The sequence below is a fragment of the Vulpes lagopus genome, chromosome 6 (genome assembly GCF_018345385.1).
Source record: "Vulpes lagopus strain Blue_001 chromosome 6, ASM1834538v1, whole genome shotgun sequence".
In the NCBI taxonomy this organism is placed as follows: domain Eukaryota; kingdom Metazoa; phylum Chordata; class Mammalia; order Carnivora; family Canidae; genus Vulpes; species Vulpes lagopus.
In genome coordinates this window covers 70,595,802-70,614,472 of record NC_054829.1, presented here as the reverse complement: position 1 = coordinate 70,614,472, position 18,671 = coordinate 70,595,802, and the positions used below count along the sequence as shown (strand labels likewise).

At 46.3% G+C, this 18,671-nt stretch overlaps 1 protein-coding gene across 2 annotated transcripts; it reads right to left on the bottom strand.

The window, feature by feature from the left end:
- Window positions 1-5,697: 5,697 nt before the first annotated feature.
- Window positions 5,698-18,611, bottom strand: RBM23 (RNA binding motif protein 23). 2 transcript variants are annotated; one of them, XM_041758623.1, is made up of 14 exons: window positions 18,455-18,611; window positions 12,708-12,783; window positions 11,987-12,102; window positions 11,464-11,511; window positions 11,176-11,349; window positions 10,861-10,914; window positions 10,591-10,708; window positions 10,344-10,496; window positions 10,121-10,258; window positions 9,209-9,274; window positions 7,352-7,547; window positions 7,141-7,260; window positions 6,952-7,036; window positions 5,698-6,868 (listed from the first exon to the last, which is right to left on the bottom strand). In XM_041758623.1, the coding sequence occupies exons 2-14, from the start codon at window positions 12,771-12,773 to the stop codon at window positions 6,865-6,867; spliced, it is 1,338 nt and encodes a 445-aa protein (XP_041614557.1). In that variant the 5' UTR covers window positions 12,774-12,783; window positions 18,455-18,611; the 3' UTR covers window positions 5,698-6,864. The 2 variants fall into 2 exon arrangements, with proteins under 2 accessions (XP_041614557.1, XP_041614556.1); XM_041758622.1 differs by having other exon boundaries at window positions 5,698-7,036.
- Window positions 18,612-18,671: the final 60 nt, after the last annotated feature.

The window sequence follows — 18,671 nt, the reverse complement described above, 5'->3', positions numbered from 1 at the left end:
AAGACACTATTCCTGCCCTCAGGGAGCTTACAGTTGAGCTGGAGAGATGGGACAAGGTGGTCAACAGCAGCAAACTAGACTACATTTTGACTCTAATTATCTGGGGGCTACATCATGTGCTCTAAGAATTATGAACAGAAGAACCAGAATGTGAAGACAGATTTTAGGAATTGGCCTTGAAGGATATATGCAGGCTGTAAATAGATGGGGGAAAGAAAAAAACACTCCCTGTGGTGAAACTATGTGAGCAAATGCACAGATGTGAGACATGGTAGGCAGCCTGCTGCACGAGATAAAGACCCTCCCTGTACAGCCAAGTTGTCAAGGGACCCCCAAACCAGGTAAGAGCATTCTGCTTCTTAATCTCTTCTCTTCTTGGTGACTGATGGATATGCTCAAGATCCTTTGTCATCTATTGGAGTCTTTTTTAGGAAATCTTTACCCCCAAAGTGGGGCTCCAACTCACACCCTCAGATCAAGAGTTGCACCCTCCCAACTGAGCTAGCCAGGTGCCCCTCATCTATTTGACTCTTGATGCCAAACTCCATGGCTTGGTGGCCTTGTGGACTCAAGATCCAAATATAAACTCAACAGGGGCCTTTTAAGCATTTGTTAGCACTCTGTCCCACTGTTTTCTGGATGAAGAAAGTCACTCTCAACCACCCTACCTTTCTGGACCTTAGTTCTCCCAACTATAAAGTGAAGGGAACAGTACCTACCTTGTAGGATGGTCATGAGGACGAAATGCAAATGCAGATATCTAATTTGTCAAGCATGTAAGTGAGCCATGGACGTAATGTTTTTCTACAATCTGTGTCCTGGTCCTTTATTCAGGCACCCAGACAACTTGCTAATTTCTCAAAGTACAGCAGCACCCTGGAGACACAAATCTAAGGGGCACCTGGCTGACTCAATTGGTAGAACATGTGACTCTTCATTTTAGTATCGTGATTTGGAGCTCAGGAGGGGTGTAGAGATTACTTTAAAAAAAATAATAAAAAGAGGAACACCTGGGTGGCTCAGTTAGTTGTCTGCCTTGGGTTCCAGTCATGATCCTAGGGTCCTGGGATGGGGCCCACATCGGGCTCCCTACTCACCGGGGAGTCTGCTTCTCCCTCTTCATCTGCCCCCCACTCCCACTCATGCTCTCAAATAATAAAATCTCTAACAAATGATAAAAAAAAATTTTTAAGTTGTCATCCAATGAGGTCCAACTTGCCTCCAGAGTAACCATCGTAGATAACCCCCATGATTGGATTTGCTGTTTTGAGGATTAAGGGAGGTAGAGATTGGCAATGGAAACCTAAGTGATGGTATTGTATTGCACAGGTTTCCTTTTTTTTCTTTGTTCCAGTTATAATTTCTTTAGACAGAGGACCTGCGCTGATTTAAAGTATTTCTCTGAAAGGAAATCGTCAGAGCTCTAGAGACCAAGGAGGGCAGGTGCTATGGGACACCTGGATAGGTGAGGAGGGGCACTAAGCAAAGGCCAGTAGCTGAGAACATTGTGGGGTTTCCTTGGCCAAAGCAAAGGGCACAAGGCACACTGAAGGTACCTAAGGTACCTGATGGTGTGGCCAGGTAAAGAATCATCTTGACTTTTTGAAGCCATTCGGTTGTTATCGGATTTATAATTTCGTGCACAAAAACGGACTAAGCCAGTAGGACTTGTTTTTCTGACATCTAGGCTGCTTGTGATCCAGGACCTTGTGAGCTTGGGACTTCAGTCCAGGAACAATTAAGATTTACCTTTACCATTGCCTCACCCTCACTACTCTCCCTGCATATACCGAGCATTCTCTGAATTTGGGAGATGAGGTCAGATGGGATGTCCAGTGTGTGGGTACCAAGAGAAATGGGAATAGTGGTGGTAGTAGCAATGACAAGTAGTAATGACAAGCTCTTAAGTTCCAAGGTCTCTTCATGGATCATTTCATTTCAGCCTCACACGGTCCCTGAGACAGATACTAGAGTTAGCTTTTCCTTTTCACAGATGAGAAGTCTGTGGAGTCACAGAAGGGATAGAACAGCCCAGCTTACTCAGCTGGTTTTTGACAGAAGAGCAATCTGAACCACAAGGTGTTGCTCCAGAGTGTGACCAATCTGCTAGAGGGTGAAGGTCCCCTGGCTTGCATGGACCCAGGAGTTCAGAAAAGGCTAATTTTCAGTGGTACCCTTCTCAACAAGTAGGCTTCATGATGCTTGAATGCTTATTATGTTGATGGAGGCTCCCTTCCTTTCTGGAACATTGACTAGTTTGACAAGTCTCCGATTTCCAAGGTCATTGCTTCCCCCTCCCTGCAAGCCAGCACTGACTGGCTCCTTTCCAGTCTTCAGGCCCCTCATCCATCTACCATTGCCCTCAAAAATAACTGCTTAATGGCTCTCCAGTAACTGCAGCCAACTCTTTAAGGGCTCTTGAGAAGAGATCATGTGGGAAAACTAACAGAACTCATCCAACTTTTAGAAGTGAGATTTGATCAGCTGTTTCCTTGCCTCCACCTTCCCAGATTATCTAAATTGGTTGGTCTTCTTCACTTCTGAGCTCTCTCAACCAGGAGCACATGAAGAGCAAATCCATTCTGGATATAAAGTGCAAAAGTTGGGAGGGAAAGAGAGGGATGTTTAAAGCCAGAAGGTTCAGACGCAGTTCTGAGACCAGAATTCCTTTCCTGCATCCAGCTCAGGACTATCGACTTCACCTGGTTGTTATGGAAACATCAGTTTCTGTTGGATGGCAAGCAGCACTTTTGACAAAAAGCATCACAGGCTACCATGGTAACATCAAAAAGAGTAAAGCTGCATTCTCTCTTGGGAGGGGTGTGGAAGGAATGGAGGACACCAAGGAAAGCAGGCAGGAAGGGACGGGCTGACTTAACAGAGAGAGAATTAATTCAACACACATCTAGTATGTGCAAAGCAAAGTGATAATGAAGAAAACATGTCTATGGCTTGCCTCACTGGGCTATAATCATCTAGCAATAGAATTTTAACTGTAAATAAAGGCAGAATAAAACTTGTAACAGGACAATCTTGAAGAGGGAAATCAACTAGCAAAGCTTCAGAGTCTTAAAGGACAGGATTCTGACCAGAAGAGGAGCAAAAAGAGAACAAAATGAGCAGACAAGGAAGTGGAAAAGTCCAGGACATACTGAGAACTCTGAGTACAAAAGTAGAAAAAGCAGCTCCTAGGCCTTGGCTCCCAGGAGACACAGGCTGAGATTAGGATCCAGGGATCTGAAGCTAGACTAGCCTGGATTGGAATCCCAAACTTGCTGTGTAATCACAGGGCAGGTTACTTACCCACTTGGGGTATCCATTTCCTTGTTCACAAAGCAAAGATGGTGAGTCTACCTCAGAAGGTCATTATGAGGATTAAGCAACTCCATGCATATAAAGTGACTAGAAGGATGCTTGACCCACAACTCTGCACCAATGTTGACAGTTACCATCATACTACACCTCCCACTTTTGGAAGCCAGCTCAGCCTCTCCTCAGTGTCCAACTAATAATTCCTAATTCTCACCACACCTTCTGCAATAGGGAAAGGAGAGGCTGTGGTTGACCATCTCCCTTCAAGATGTAACCTCATTTCCTCATAAGCACCAGGATTAAAAGTTCAAAGCGCAAACCTGCTTCCTCTGGTCGCTCACATCTGGGGGCTGCTGAAGCTTAAGAAGGAAGTAGGCAAAAAAATAAAAATAAAAAATAAAAATAAAAAAAAAGAAGGAAGTAGGCAGAAACCCAAATTCAAAAACACGTTTAAGTTTGAAGAACAGGGAGGAAATACCACCACCTTAGAGAAGACAGAAGCATAGGCTAGAAGTCAAAAGTCAGGTGAACATCTCCCGTTTAGAACTGAGGACAGCTGGGCAATTGTACGCAAGAGGATCATCTCAGCCAGTCTCTCTACCCATACCTGAGCCATTATGCCCAGGCAATAGAAACTGAGGAAGGTTTCTTTTACCTTAGGAGGATATTTGCTGCCCCATCTCCTCTACTCCAACCACCCTCAATGCAGGGATGAGTAACTAGAAGGCATTGAATCACATGCAGTGACTCTGGCTGTCAGCCACTGGATGCTGTCACCTTATAGGGGTTAAGACTAGAGTAGCTGTCTTAGATGTTTCCTCACTTCCCTCATAGTCTCTCCCCCACCAAGAGGCTGTATGAGAAACTAAGAACGGTTAGGGGGTGGTGGTGAACTGAAGTGGAAGGAACCAAACTGTAGGAAGGCCAAAGTAGGCAGGGATGGGAATATAAGGAAACCAAGCAGAGACGGGAACCCTTCTGAGGAAGGCAGGGAGGCAGACAAGGCCTGTGGGTATTTATGTGTTTTTTTTTTTTAATATTTTATTTATTTACTCATAGAAACAGAGAGAGAGAGAGAGAGAGAGAGAGAGAGAGAGAGAGAGGGGAAGCACAGACACAGGCAAAGGGAGAAGCAGGCTCCACGCAGGGAGCCCGACATGGGACTTGATCCCGGGTCTCCAGGATCACACCCTGGGCTACAGGCAGCGCTAAACCGCTGTGCCACCAGGGCTGCCGGGTATTTATGGTTTGAAGGAGTTCAAGACTACCATGAGGAAGCCTGGTCCCAAGCTTCAGAACTAACAAAAATGGTCCACATTGCTTTTCAGGATGCATTAGCAGCCAAATTAATGACTACAGGGGGACTGGGCTCTAGCCAGCTACTATGTAAAAACAATGCATCCTCCTTCCCTTCCCCCAGACCCAGAGAGCAAACCAGGACAGGGAAAGGGTGGGGGTGGGGGCGAAGGCAACAGGAGCAGCAAGTCAGGCTGCCACAGCCCAGAGGAATCAAGAGCTAGTCCAGGGTCCTAGTGGCCTTTTATGCCACAAGCAGGTGCCAAGTACCTAATACTTCAGTGTGAAAAGCAACCCCAAAAGCTAATACCACCAAGAAACCTTTACTCAGCTTAGGAAAGTCTGAGAGCAGACAAATTAAAACCTAACAGCAATTATCCATATTTTTAGCATGACAATAAAATCTTAACATTCTGTTGCCATAGAGACCGGTAGAGAATGGAGGAGTCCTACAGAGCTCTGCCCCAGAACCTCAGACCTCCTCTAGGCTGGTCCCTACCTGGTGAGCCAGGTTGTGGCAGGCCCCTAGTCATAACAAGCCTTACAAAGCAGGTGGAGGACAATGTGTATCCCCTTCATCAGGGCAATTCCTGGAATACTCAGCTTTCTGGAATTCACTGGTCCCAGGCCTGTGCTATCCCCTGTGCTATCCCAAGCAGGGCTATACATGGAAAGCAAGAGTTGAGGGGACAAACAGCAGACTTCAGGCCTGGGGAGCCTCGATGCCCAAACTCCTGTGGATACTGAACTGGGAGTTCCATAACAGAGCCAAAGACGGACACAGAGGCTAATGGTCAGAACGGGGAGCTTAGGTTTCTTTGGTACTCAAGCTCCTCAAGATCACGAAACACCTCTAGCTGAGGGTGCAGAATGTGCTACTGTCACAGTGCCATCTGGTGGAAAGACAAGATCTGTCCTTAGGCAGAGTCCAGCCTGGTGGTGCGCCCAGTGGGCACGGTAGGTTTGGAAATAAATTTAAGATTGGGGGAGGAGAGGGAGGAAAAAAAGGAAATAGTTAAGATGAAGACATATGGAGGAAACCCACGGGGCCGAGTGTATAATGCAGACAGATGGGGAACTCTATCCAAGTGTGTGCCTTTTGTCCATTTTAATTTCTAGAGAAGGTTAGATAAAGTAAAATTGAAGGGACAAAATACAAAGGCATTATAAATGTTTTATATCCCTAGAACCATTCACGGTTTTGGCTCATGAGAAGTTATTAACATCAAACACACCAACTGACCGAGACCACATACATATGGGCAGCAGCTGCCAAAAACAGTGGAGCTTGCCATTTATACAAAGTTTATACATATATATGTATGTGTGTACACATGGATACACATACATACATATACATATATATCTTATATACACAGACACAAGGGTATAAAATCCAGTGAAGAGGGCTCACATGTGCCCAGGTAGGGGACAGGAGCAGCTTTCACAGCTGGGGTTGAGCCCATGGTAGAGGCACATGGGAAATAGCAGAGTAGCAGCCTCCTCTCCATCCTCCCACCCTGGGCCACAGGAAGGACATGGGAGGAAAGACAACTATACAAAGGAAGATGGAACATATACTGGAAAGGTACCCCACCTTTCACTAAACTCCTGAATGCTCCGAAGACACCCAAAATGCCTGGCAGGACAGATGATTCCCACACCTCCCAGCAAGATGCTGAGCCCACAGTAGCAGTTCTGGCCCCAAGTTGAGGCCTAAGGCAGGCTTCACAATGTGCATGTCCACACCATCTTCCAGGGCCTGTGCGGCAACAAGCCAGCACCTTCATGGCTCGCCCCCCAAACTCCAAAGTCCTCTTACACCAGAGGTCTTAAGGGTTTCCCTCAACAGATTGTAGGGTAGAAGTACAGGAAAAGGAGAGAAGTTAGTTCCTTCAATTAATGCCCTATGGCCTTCCCAATGGGGGAGGAATCAAGGAATCACTAAGAGGTGGTTGGGAAGAGCAATGAAGGTCATCCCAGGAGATGACATATGTGGAGAGACAGGTGCTCAATGCAGGTGCAGATTCTGTCCTCTTCGACTAGTGGCTTTGCTCAGCAGAGTCCAGTCCCAATGGGCCCTGGGCAGGAGCTCTTCTTGAGTCTAAGGGTGGCCCCAAATTCCCGCAGAGTCAATGTCCACGCCCTCAGGATGGCTTGGTCCATAAAATGGAGAAGGGGCCATGGAAGGGTAGATGTGGAGAAGGGAGTGGCAGGACCCAGAGGCACAGGGAGGCAGTGTACTGCGCCACTGATTTACCTATGGCAAGGAGAAGAGGTAAACGGAAAGCCACAGGAAAGAAAGTAACCAGTGACTTAACTGAGCCAGCCCCTGAGACTCACATGGTCTGAGGGGTGAAGAGGCTGGAAAGCTGGAAGCACTGGGAGGCAATTGCCTGGGAAGCGAGGTTCAGTGCTGGGCTCAGAGCTGTGAGAGAGAGAGAGAGAGAGAGGCACAGTGAGTTACTGAGCACAGATCATTCCTTCTTTCCGGGCTCCAACCCTTCCTCCCTCTCCCAAGTCCAAGCCTACCAGTCAGAGCCGCAGGGTTCAGGCCCCCCAAGGGAACTGTCCCATTTAGTTGCAAGGCGGCAGCAGCTTGGGCTGCGGCAGCAGCAGCTGCAGCTGTGGTAGGCAGCTGGATTCCAGAACCTAAAAGGGAAAGAAAAGTTGGTGTTAAGTCCCAATCTCGGATCTAAAACTCAACCCCACGCTCTTCACTCTACAGAGAAACTCGCTCCACCTTCTGCCAATTTGGCCATGAGCTGCAGACGTCCACCTGCCGATCCCAGATCCAGCTCCTGGTCCCCATCCGGAAAAGTGATATCTGTGCCACCATCCAGTCGCTCAGTCACATGGCCAACTCTCATAGGTCGACCAGCAAGCTCAAAGCCATTCAGCTGTTCCAAGGCCCGCCGGGCACACTCGGAGTCTGAGAACTACAAGAAACACAGGCCATTATCAGTCACTTACTGGCCACAGACATGCTCTCCAACCCCCACCACCACTGCCTAGTCCTGCTATCCCAGGAAAATTGCATGCTCACTGTGGCACAAATTATTGTCTTAGGGAGTGTGACCTAAGAGCCTCATCCCTCCAAAATGATCATGTGACAAGAACCTTTTCCAACGGACTCAATGGCAATCTTCCAGCTCCACTAAGAACCCAACAAAGGCAAAAAGTCTGTTATCTTTAGGGTGGCCTACACTTATAAGCTGCTTCACAAGTGAGCATATAAATGGAAGTAAGACAGGCTGAGAGTCAAGATTCCTGGGCTTTTATTTACACCCTTAGGACTGATCAGTTTCAATTCTCAGTCAAAAAGCAGGAATCTGAAACCCCAGAGCCCAATGGTAGGAGGGAGTGCACCCTGGAATAGAGAGCAAGACCGCACCCCACCCCTATGCCTATACCAGTGCTGTTGATCACAGAGAGCTCTACTGTCCAGCAGCACCAGAGCAGCCGCGTATAGAGAAGATTCCAGACTGCTGTTGAAGTATCAAGGGTGTTGACAAAAAAAGCAGCAACACAAGAGCAAAAAGGCCTCACAAAAGCTTTTCTGCATCCGAGTCACACAAGGAGTTACAAGAGGTTCTTGCCACCATGAACACCAGAGCTGGCTTTGTTTCCTCTGGTAGCTCCTGCCTTAGGGCCTGGCACGTGGTACTGACAATTCCTAAGGAGGTGGTATAGGTGGCCTGCCTTCACTGGATACTTCTGAAGTGATCAGTACCCCTGGTCAAACACAATCTACCTCTCCTCTGCCCTGTAGGCAACTGTGGGGGTGTATGCTGCCCGGACTGAACCCAAAAAATATCAGCTTCTGTAAGACACTGTGGCTGGCAGCCAGTCCTTAGCCTGGAGTCACACAGGGCTAGAAGAACCAGTTATGGGAACTGGAAGCAATTCTCTTGGGAGTGTTAGGAAAAGTAAGACATTCTCACTATTTTCCCTATAGTGGTCTCTGAACATAAAGATACTTCTCAGTGGAGAAACTCAGTAGTGCCAGAAAAAAAAAATCCCTACTCCTGCTCATATCATGAAAAGATACTAATTCCATGAAACATGTCTATAAAAGCCCACACCTAACCTCCCTCATGTTCCCAACTTCCTAGCTGTAGCCTGAAATCATTTCTATTACCCAAAGAGCACGTTGCAGCACCAGGGAAGCTGGCTGACCTCCAGGACACCCCCATATCAGGGCCACTAACAGTGTGTAGGAGCAAAGTCAAAATCTCAAGCAATGCACTCATCTCAAGGGGCAGAAGGCTAGTCCAAGCTGCAGGCACCAGGCCTTATGGGTCATTTTTTTAATAAGATTTTTTTTTTTTAATTCATGATAGACATAGAGATAGAGAGAGACAGAGACACAGACAGAGGGAGGAGCAGGCTCCATGCAGGGAGACCGACGCAGGACGCAATCCTGGGACCCCAGGATCGCGCCCTGGGCCAAAGGCAGGCGCCAAACCACTGAGCCACCCAGGGATCCCTTATAGGTCATTTAGAAAGTTCCTAAAGGAGGAGGATGAAGCTAAGCTGCAAAATCAGACAGGTGGACAAACCCACACTGAAATTCCAGAGTTAAAGACCAGAGACTCACCGTAATGAAACCATAACCTTTAGAACGGCCTGTATCTGAGTCCTTCATCAAGACAATATTATCAATCTGTAGAAGAGAGAGAAATTATTAACAATCTTTGGCTAACTCATACTCTTGACCTTTCCTGCCTGACTGTTCTACCTCTAACTCTGTAGCCAATCAATTATAAATCTCCACATCTTTTTATTTTTTTATATTTTATTTATTTACTTGTTTAAGAATTTATTTTTTCTTAAGGTTTTATTTAAGAATTATTTATTTATTTATTTATTTATTTATTTATTTATTTATTTATTTATTATAAATAGAGAGAGAGAGAGGCAGAGACACAGGAGGAGGGAGAAGCAGGCTCCATGCCGGAAGCCCGACATGGGACTCAATCCCAGGACTCCAAGATCGCGCCCTGGGCCAAAGGCAGGCGCCAAACCGCTGAGCCACCCAGGGATCCCCAGATTTTATTTATTTATCCATGAGAGACACAGAGAGAGAGAGGCAGAGACACAACACTGGCAGAGGGAGATGCAGGCTCCATCCAGGAAGCCCGATGTGGGACTCAATCCTGGGACTCCAGGATCATGCCCTAGGCCGAAGGCAGGCACTAAACCGCTGAGCCACTTGGGCTGTCCTCCACATCTTCTAAAAAAGAGACAAAGGCAACTTCCTTCCAAAACACCTTTTCTGACTAACCTTACCTTAGTATGAGCCCTGTTATTTGATTTTATGGTGCCTGACTCATTGGTGTACTGAACACTGAATGCAAAGATGGAGTCTAACTGTTCCCACACAGACCCATACGTTTGTTCTGATGGATGCTGTGGGTTAATCGTGGTCAGACAGAATGAAGAGGTACGTACACTTACCCTCCCCACTTTTTCCAATTCCCTTTAGAGGTTTCCATCACTTTCTACTCACTTTGCCAAAGGGCTCAAAAATGCCCCGGAGCATGTCCTCAGTGATATTGAAGTGTAGGGAACCCACATAAAGGCGCATTGGTCCACTACTGCCCTTCTGCAGGTTGTTGGCCATGGCTGCCAGCCGGTTTTTCTCAGCCTGAGCAAGAAAAAACTGATGAGTCACATCCCACACCTCCTCCCTTCAAGCCCATATTCTCATGTCAGTTTTGCAACCTGCTCACCTGCGAAGCCTGGACAATGATGGGCACTCCTAGCAGCCGCTGCCCAGTTAGCCCAATGGCCAGGGGCACAGACTGGATTTCACAGAATTCCACATATGCGATGCCCTTAGAACGACGGGAGTTCCGATCTGAGATGATTCGGACATCACGAACCTAATCCCGCCAAGAAGGAAATCCTGAGTTGGGCATTAAGGAGGATGGATGGAAAATAGGGTACGTGGAAGAAAACTAAGGTCAGGGAGGTTACCTTGCCGACAGCGGAGAAAAAGTCCTCCAGGTCTCGAGGCCGAATGCGGGCAGCTAGCTGCATACAAAAAACTGTGCGGGCATCACGCTCCTCAGGACTCAGATTATCAATTGGCTCCCTAGAGAGTGAGCACAACTTGAGACACCCGCTCCCAAAACACGGTCACTGTTCTCTAGCTACCTCCTCAGGTACTATATGTTCCTATATTCTGGCTCAAATGGCTTTCTATTCATACCTCATGGTCTAGAAGAGCATTCATCATGAACTCACCTGATGGGGCTCTTCTCTCTGAAATGGGGACTCTTACTGTGTGCATACCTGCGCCTACAGAACAGAGAACAAACAGAAAATCCTGTCATCCAACTTCACTCATGTTGGCTTGAGGCTCAGTCTTCCATCGTGAGAAGACCAGATGCCGGCACCTCAGCTCACATGGGAATTCTCAAGACCACCCCTGTAAGTAACAAGGTCTCCCTCCCTCCTGCCCATCACATCAGGCTGGAAGCACCTGCATGTATGAACCACTGCACAGCGGTTTTACCCAGACTACCACATGAAAGCTGTTGTATTAGCAAAAGGTGGTACCCAGTGGCAAGTGGCGGGCTCCGGTAGCGCACGCGGTCCTCACGCCGCCGGTCTCGACTGCGTGACTCACTGCTGTGCCTCCGGTCCCAGCTCCGGCTGCGGTGGCGACGCTGCCGGTCTCGACTTCGGCTTCGGCTGCTTCTCCGCCTATGCCGGTCCCGGTCTCGACTACGACTACAAGTGGAGGGCACTACTGAGTTCACTACAGGACAAACCAACCTGTTCTAGGGCCTCTTTCCCTTTGTAGGGATCCTCAAAACCCAAAGGCCCCCAGCATTATTGACTGACCTGCGCTTCCTGTCCCTGCTTTTACTATGGCTCCGACTCCTCTTCTTCCTGTGAAGAAGGGGAAAAATCCTGATGACTAAGGAGGTTTTATGCTTTCCCCCAAGGAAAAGGAATGACGGAAAGACCAGGGTGGAACAGCAGTAAAAGACCAAAGAGCCTAGGATGAGTGGCAGGAGTTCACAGCAACACCAACTTGCACACAGCCCTGAATGCTGTGTGGCATCTAAAGTGGCCATTTCCCACCTCACCCCCTGCCAAAGCCCAGTAAAAGCAGCTGCTTTCAAATCAGGAGCCCCTCACTATTTTATTCAACAGAAACAATGATGCTAGAACAGATCCACAAGTCTATGCTGGAATGTGAAGGCCAGAAGACCATTAAACCAAGTCACCATGATTCCCAGGACCCAGCATTAAAAATGAGCAGTCTTATAAGCAACTGCCTCCCTATTTTGGCCATTTCTCCGATGGACACGGTTGCCTCCCTTGCCCAAGTTGCCAGCCCATCTCTTTATGCCACACTCACTTGCTTGAGTCCCCACTAGCGCTGCTCCCACTGGTGCCACCACCACTGGTGCTCATGGTGCTCGTGCTGGTATTGGCAGGGCCATCTTTTTTAACCTCTTTCCTTTGCTGTTCATCCTGAGAGGTTTGCCAGGAAAGATGTCAGAGGGTACAAGGTGGCAGACGCACATGTTCCATTGGGCAACAAAAGAACAGAAGTGGACAGAGAAGAAAGCTTATGAAATCAAAGCTCGCAATTATCCAGCCCGTTCCTGACCACCTGGGTCTCCTAACAAAGGGAATAACAGAACGGAGGAAACTACCTGAAAAGAAAAGATCAGAGTGACAGATTTTGATGTCAAAACTTTAGCTACCCGACATTGGTTCCACTGACATCTATTCCCCAGGAGAATGAGAAATTACTTAGGTCTAAGATACACTGACTTTCTACTGTGTCACTGATAGCTATGAGCAAAGCACTTATTCCTAGAACATTCTGCCCCCCCCCCAAACCTTCTTCCACCCCCACCCCTCAGCTTTGGGACCCTCTCTGCCAGCATGTCTTTAGAATTAGAGCCTGGAGAGTGAGGCTTACTAAAAAACTATAACTTTTATGAGTAGCAACGATACATAATAAATAATAAATAAGCAGGAAAAAAGGATTTACAAAATGTTGAAACTGATGATCTATAACTGCTTCTTCTTAACTAACCCAATTCCAGGAGTGAGATAGGGAATATTACCTCCTCCTTTTTATAAGGAGCCTCCAGCATGGCCTCAATCACTATATCAAAGTCATCGGACGCCATCGTAACAGATCTGAGGAGAGGACATGGATATATAAGAACCTATTTTTCTGCCCCTTTGGCACCCCACATCCCTTCCTTCTCCAAGAAACAGATTTCAGAATTCTTGAATTCCAAAGGGATCTTCCAGGCAGTTGCTCACTCTACATTTATTTTTGCACATTTTAAATCTGAACGTGTTTTGCTCTGGCTTAGAAAAGGTCAAGTGTCTAGAAAGAAAATATCTGGGCAGCCCTGATGGCCCAGCGGTTTGGCGCTGCCTTCAGCTAGGGGTGTGATCCTGGGGCCCCGGGATCGGGTCCCACGTAGGGCTCCCTGCATGGAGCCTGCTTCTCCCTCTGCTTCTGCTTCTCTCTCTCTCTCTCTGTCTTAAATAAATAAAAGAAGAAAGAAGAAAGAGAGAAAGAGAGAAAGAAGAGAGAAAGAGAGAAAGAGAGAAAGAGAGAAGAGAGAGAGAGAGAAAGAAAGAAAGAAAGAAAGAAAGAAAGAAAGAAAGAAAGAAAGAAAATAGAAACAAAATACAATACAGACCCTGTCCTGTGAAGAAAGTGTTGGCACTTAAATTTACTATTCACTTGACAATGGACACTAGGTCTCCATTCTACAATTCAAAATTCTGTATAAATAATTGGTTTAAACTTAAATCATTGAAATGAGCACATATTCCCAATAAAAAAGTAAAGATGCAAGACTAAAAAATTAGGAACAAGACAAAACAACACCAGAATGCAGACCTGCCCTAAGCTCTTCCCCATACCCCCCACCCAAACATCAATAATTAAGGGACTCATCGTTAAGCATGTCCCATACAATACCAACTAGAATTCAGGTAACTCAAAGATAATGATTCAGACAGGCTTAATCAATTCCACTTTGAAACCTGTCTAGGCAGGCAGAGTAAGACTTCATGCCTCCCTCAAGCTTTCACACCTAGCAATCATCTTTACCAAGTCTGTCTACCACATGCCTGTCAAATAAGAAAAGCAGATGATATCAAACAAAATCAACAGAATATTGGTCTGGAATTATCAATATACAGAACATGCATGAATCTCAAAATAATTATGCTGAGTGAAAGAAATAAAACCAAAAAAAAAAAAGTATAAACTTTTTGTGCTTCCATTTATAGGAAAAAATTCTAGGAAACACAAACCTGTAGAAAGCAGAAAGCAGATCAGTGGTTGCCTAGGGATATGAAGAGGTGGTTAGAGGCTAGCAGGAAAAAAAATCACAAAAGGGCAGAAGAAACTTTTGGGGTGTGATGGTTTCATGGGCGTTTAAATATCAAAGCCCATCAAATTATACACTTTAATGTACATAACTTAATTTTATGCAAATTATACTGCAATAAAGCTCAATAAACAAATACCTCAATACCTCAATAAATAAAAACAACTCCAGCTAATCTGAAGAACTTCTGTGCAAAGGAGGCTGGTCACAATTAGACTTTCCATATCCACAAGAGCTTTGTCCTCTTTATTTTTTTAAAAGACTTTGAGAGAGTGACAGATTGCAACAAAGAAAGCATGAGCAGGGAGGACAGGTAGCCTGACTGAGGGCTTGACTCCAGCACTTTGGGATCATGACCTGAGCCAAAGGCAAACGTTTAACAGACTGAGCCACCCAGACACCCCAGCTTTGTCCTCTTTGAAAGAGCTGATCCAGGGACACCTGGGTGGCTCAGTGGTTGAGTGTCTGCCTTCAGCCCAGAGGATGATCCTGGGGTCCCGGGATTGAGTCCCACATCGGGCTCACTGCATGGAGCCTGCTTCTCCCTCTGCCTATGTCTCTGCCTCTCTGCCTCTCTCTCTCTGTCTCTCATAAAAAAACCAAAACCAAAACCAAAACAAAACAGCTGATCCATCATCCAATGGTGTGGTTTGTCCTTGTTGCGCTCAGAGCCCATAGCCTATTTTCGTGATTTAAGAATAAAAGAGAAGAGAAAAAAAAAAGAATAAAAGAGGAGTATAAAAGTAAGAACATAAAATAAGTCCTGTAAAAATATGACTTATCATTCCCATAGTACCTGATGTTGCTAGGCACCGAACTAAGCCTGTTACAGAAACAAGATTCTCGGAAAGAGTAAAACAAAAATTACCTGGAGCCAAATTTAAGACTTAAAATAGAAACCAAATCAAAATCAAATATGTGTGTGTAAGAACCAGTGAACCTGGGGTGCCTGGCTGGCTCAGTCAGTGGAGCTTGCAACTCTTGATCCCGTGGTTTTGAGTTCCAGCCCCATTTTTTTTTTAAGATTTTATTTATTTATTCATGAGAGAGAGAGAGAGAGAGAGAGAGAGAGAGAGAGGAAGAGACACAGGCAGAGGGAGAAGCAGGCTCTGAAGGGAGCCTGATGTGGGACTTGATCCAGGGAACCCAAGATCACGCCCTGGGCTGAAGGCAGGCGCTAAACCCCTTAACTACCCAGGGATCCCATCCAGCCCATTTTTGAGCGTAGAGATTACTTTAAAATCTTCTTTTTTTAATCAAAGATTTTTATTTATTTATTTGACACAGAAAGAGAGTGCACAGACCTGGGGAGCAGCAGCCAGAGGGAGAGGGAGGAGCATACTCCCCGCTGAGCAGGAAGCCTGATGCAAGCTGATCCCAGGACTCTGGGATCATGACTTGAGCTGAAGGCAGATGCTTAACCTGAGTGCCACTCAGTCACACCAAATATAAAATCTTTTTTTTTTTTTTTTAAGATTTTATTTATTTATTCATAGACACAGAGAGAGGTAGAGACACAGGTAGAGGGAGAAGCAGGCTCCATGCAGGGAGCCCGACGTGGGACTCGATCCGGGGTCTCCAGGATCACACCCCGGGCTGCAGGCGTTGCCAAACCACAGCGCCACCAGGACTGCCCCCAAATATAAAATCTTAAACATCAACAAAAAAAAGCAGTGAACTCAACTACTTATTATAATTAACATGATATATTTATATAACAGTCAAAGGTAATACATGCTACAAGCAGTTATCAGGTCCAATGCACAATGAAAAAACTGAGGTTTTGTGAACTACCTAGAGTCTCAAAGCTTAAATCGAAGAGCTGACTCCTGATTAAGGTCTCCTGCCTCAAAGTCTAATGTCTCATCAATTCTATCAGTCACCTCTCTCTCCTGTGCTTTTTAACTTAGCCCTAAAGGAAATTTCAAAAAGAAGAGTACACAGCATACCAAGATGTCTAGTTTTGGGTTTTTTAAAGATTTTATTTTTACGTAATCTCTACGTCAATCGTGGTGTCAGTCACCAGTCAGTCCCAAAGTCTCTCATGAATAAATAAATAAATATTTATTTGAAGTCTAATGTCTTAAACTCTACTGTCTCTCTCATGAGAGACACAGAGAGAGAGAGGCAGAGGGAGCAGGCTCCATGCAGGGAGCCTGGCAGCAGGGGACTGGATCCAGGGTCTCCAGGATCACGCCCCCAGGCTGAAGGGCGGGGCTAAACCGCTGAGCCACCGGGGCTGCCCCAATAAATAAAAAAATCTTAGAAAAAATAAAATAAAAAAAAATAAGAGGTTTCAATCTATCATTTCCTTTATTTCCAGTCATAATGGCTGCCAAGTCTATACAAAGTTTTCTGTATTTCTTTTTTTTTTTTTTTTTTTTATGGGGGGAAAATATATTTTATTATTATTATTTACTTATGATAGTCATACAGAGAGAGAGAGAGAGGCAGAGACACAGGCAGAGGGAGAAGCAGGCTCCACGCACCGGGAGCCCGACGTGGGATTCGATCCCGGGTCTCCAGGATCGCGCCCTGGGCCAAAGGCAGGCGCCAAACCGCTGCGCCACCCAGGGATCCCTGTATTTCTTTAAGAGTATTTCTTTATTTTATTTTATTTTTTATTTTTTAGTTGTTTATTAAGAGAAAGTATTCCATAACCCAGTGTTCGTGTTTCATAGCTCAGGAACACAGGACAGTCAAGCTTCAGTGAAACGTAACCCAAAGGAATTCTTTATATTCCACATTCACTTTGCACTCTGAAAGATACCAGCCTTCTTCATCTCTTCAAAACCTTTCATGGAATCCTAATTTCTGTAGAAATCTGCATGTGCCTTCTTTCTTGGTTCAGCCACAGCAAACTTATAAAAAGCTGCAACCTGCAGGGATACAGTGAAGGCTCCAACGATATGAAATCGCAGACGCTTGGCCAGAAGGCCTCGCATCTGAGGTTTCATTAAAGCACTTGAAGTCACGGTAGTTATTCTCCTCAAACCTAACGTCCTTCCTAAGAGAATTAAAAGTATTTCTTTATTTAAATAATCTCTACACTCACCGTGGGGCTAGAATTTACAATTCCAAAGTCAAGAGTGGTACACTCTTCAACTGAGCCAGCCAGGTGCCAAGTCATACACCCAGCTCCTTTTTATTTTTTAAAATCTGCTTTTTCCTCACCAAACGAAATGCTTCTGATTTCAATAACTGCTCTTTGTTGACTGCTACTATAGGGTAGGAGTAACTTAACACATGCTCAAGAACTTTCACTTAAGTTGACAGTTCTTGTGACACCACCTACAAAGAAAACTTTTCACTCAGGTACTCAGAAATGAATGAATCTATTTAAAGCACCAACATACATAACATGAGCACATTTTGAAACTTGAAATCTCACTGGGTTTGGCATATCTTTTCAGACACCCTAGAAGCAGTAAAGTCCCAAATACTATGTATTTTCAAATTGGTAGTTTTCAAACTCTTCCTATGTCCTAAATTACGGGTCAAAGTCCATCAACCCCACCCATTAAAACACTATAGAGCCTACTTCCATCCCTGGCTCCAAAAACTCCATTGTGGGGGGCCCACAATGAATGCAAGTGCCTGGACTTTGTCATCGCACAGTCAAGACCCCAGCAAGCACTTAGGCCTCACTGCTAAAGGTACAAAGGACAGTGAAGAACCACTGTCCGCTCAGTTCAGGCAAACTTCACCACACGCTGAGTCCCACAGGGTGATGCGTCCAGGCAGCTGGGCAGAAACATCTCCAAACTGAAGGCAGCTTAATTTGGAACAGGAACAGGGAGAAAGGTAAAACAATCCCCGTGCTGTGCAACAAGCCAAGGCTACACTTTTAAAAAGTGGTCCTGTAAGTAATGATTGGCACCATCTCTGCGAGGGCCAATGTCCCAATGCTAAAACCTTCTATGTGGCCTAACTATCCTGTACCGCCAAAGAACGTGTGGCCAAAAAACGGGACCAGGGAAAAGCCCAGAGGCCAACACAGTCAACACGAGCCTTCCAGAGACTGAAGACTGAGTAGTCTCTCAGAGTTCCCTAACCTCTCTGAGTGGTGGCACTAAGAGCTGAAAAACCGATCCTACGAGCCCTCTCAAACCGCGGTGGGTCGATGCTCCCTGCACCCCCGCGCCCCGGTACCGGCGACCCCGAAAGTCAGGGCTGGGACCGGGAAAGAGCGGTCACTGGGATCCCTGGGACAACATCATCTCTAGAGAGAGAGCCAAGAGGGTACCGATCCCTAAAGTCATGCCAGCGGGCTACAGTTCGCTACGCTGAGGTGGCGAACACTTCCAGACCGAAGTAAGCAAAAATATTTTGTTAAAAGTTTGCCTGATTCTGCTCTTGACGCCATTTTCTGCCTGTGACGTCAAGGGGAGGCGCCGTGCGGCAACGTCACGCATTGGTGACGTCGCGGGGGACCGGGTTTCGGGGTTTCTCACCAGTTCCGGGTCCCCGCAGGGGGGGTCCCCGGTTTCCGCCGTTCCTTTGGGAGTGTTGAGGGCGCGAAGTACGGCTATTTTCCAGAGTCTCAGCAGTAGAAGAGGCACTGCAGCCCGAGCTGCTAGTCTTCCCGCAAAATGGCGGCAGCTCCGCGGTCTTCCAGAACTTTCCCCAAACTGCGCAGGCGCCGAAACATTCAGGCGGTGGAACTAATCT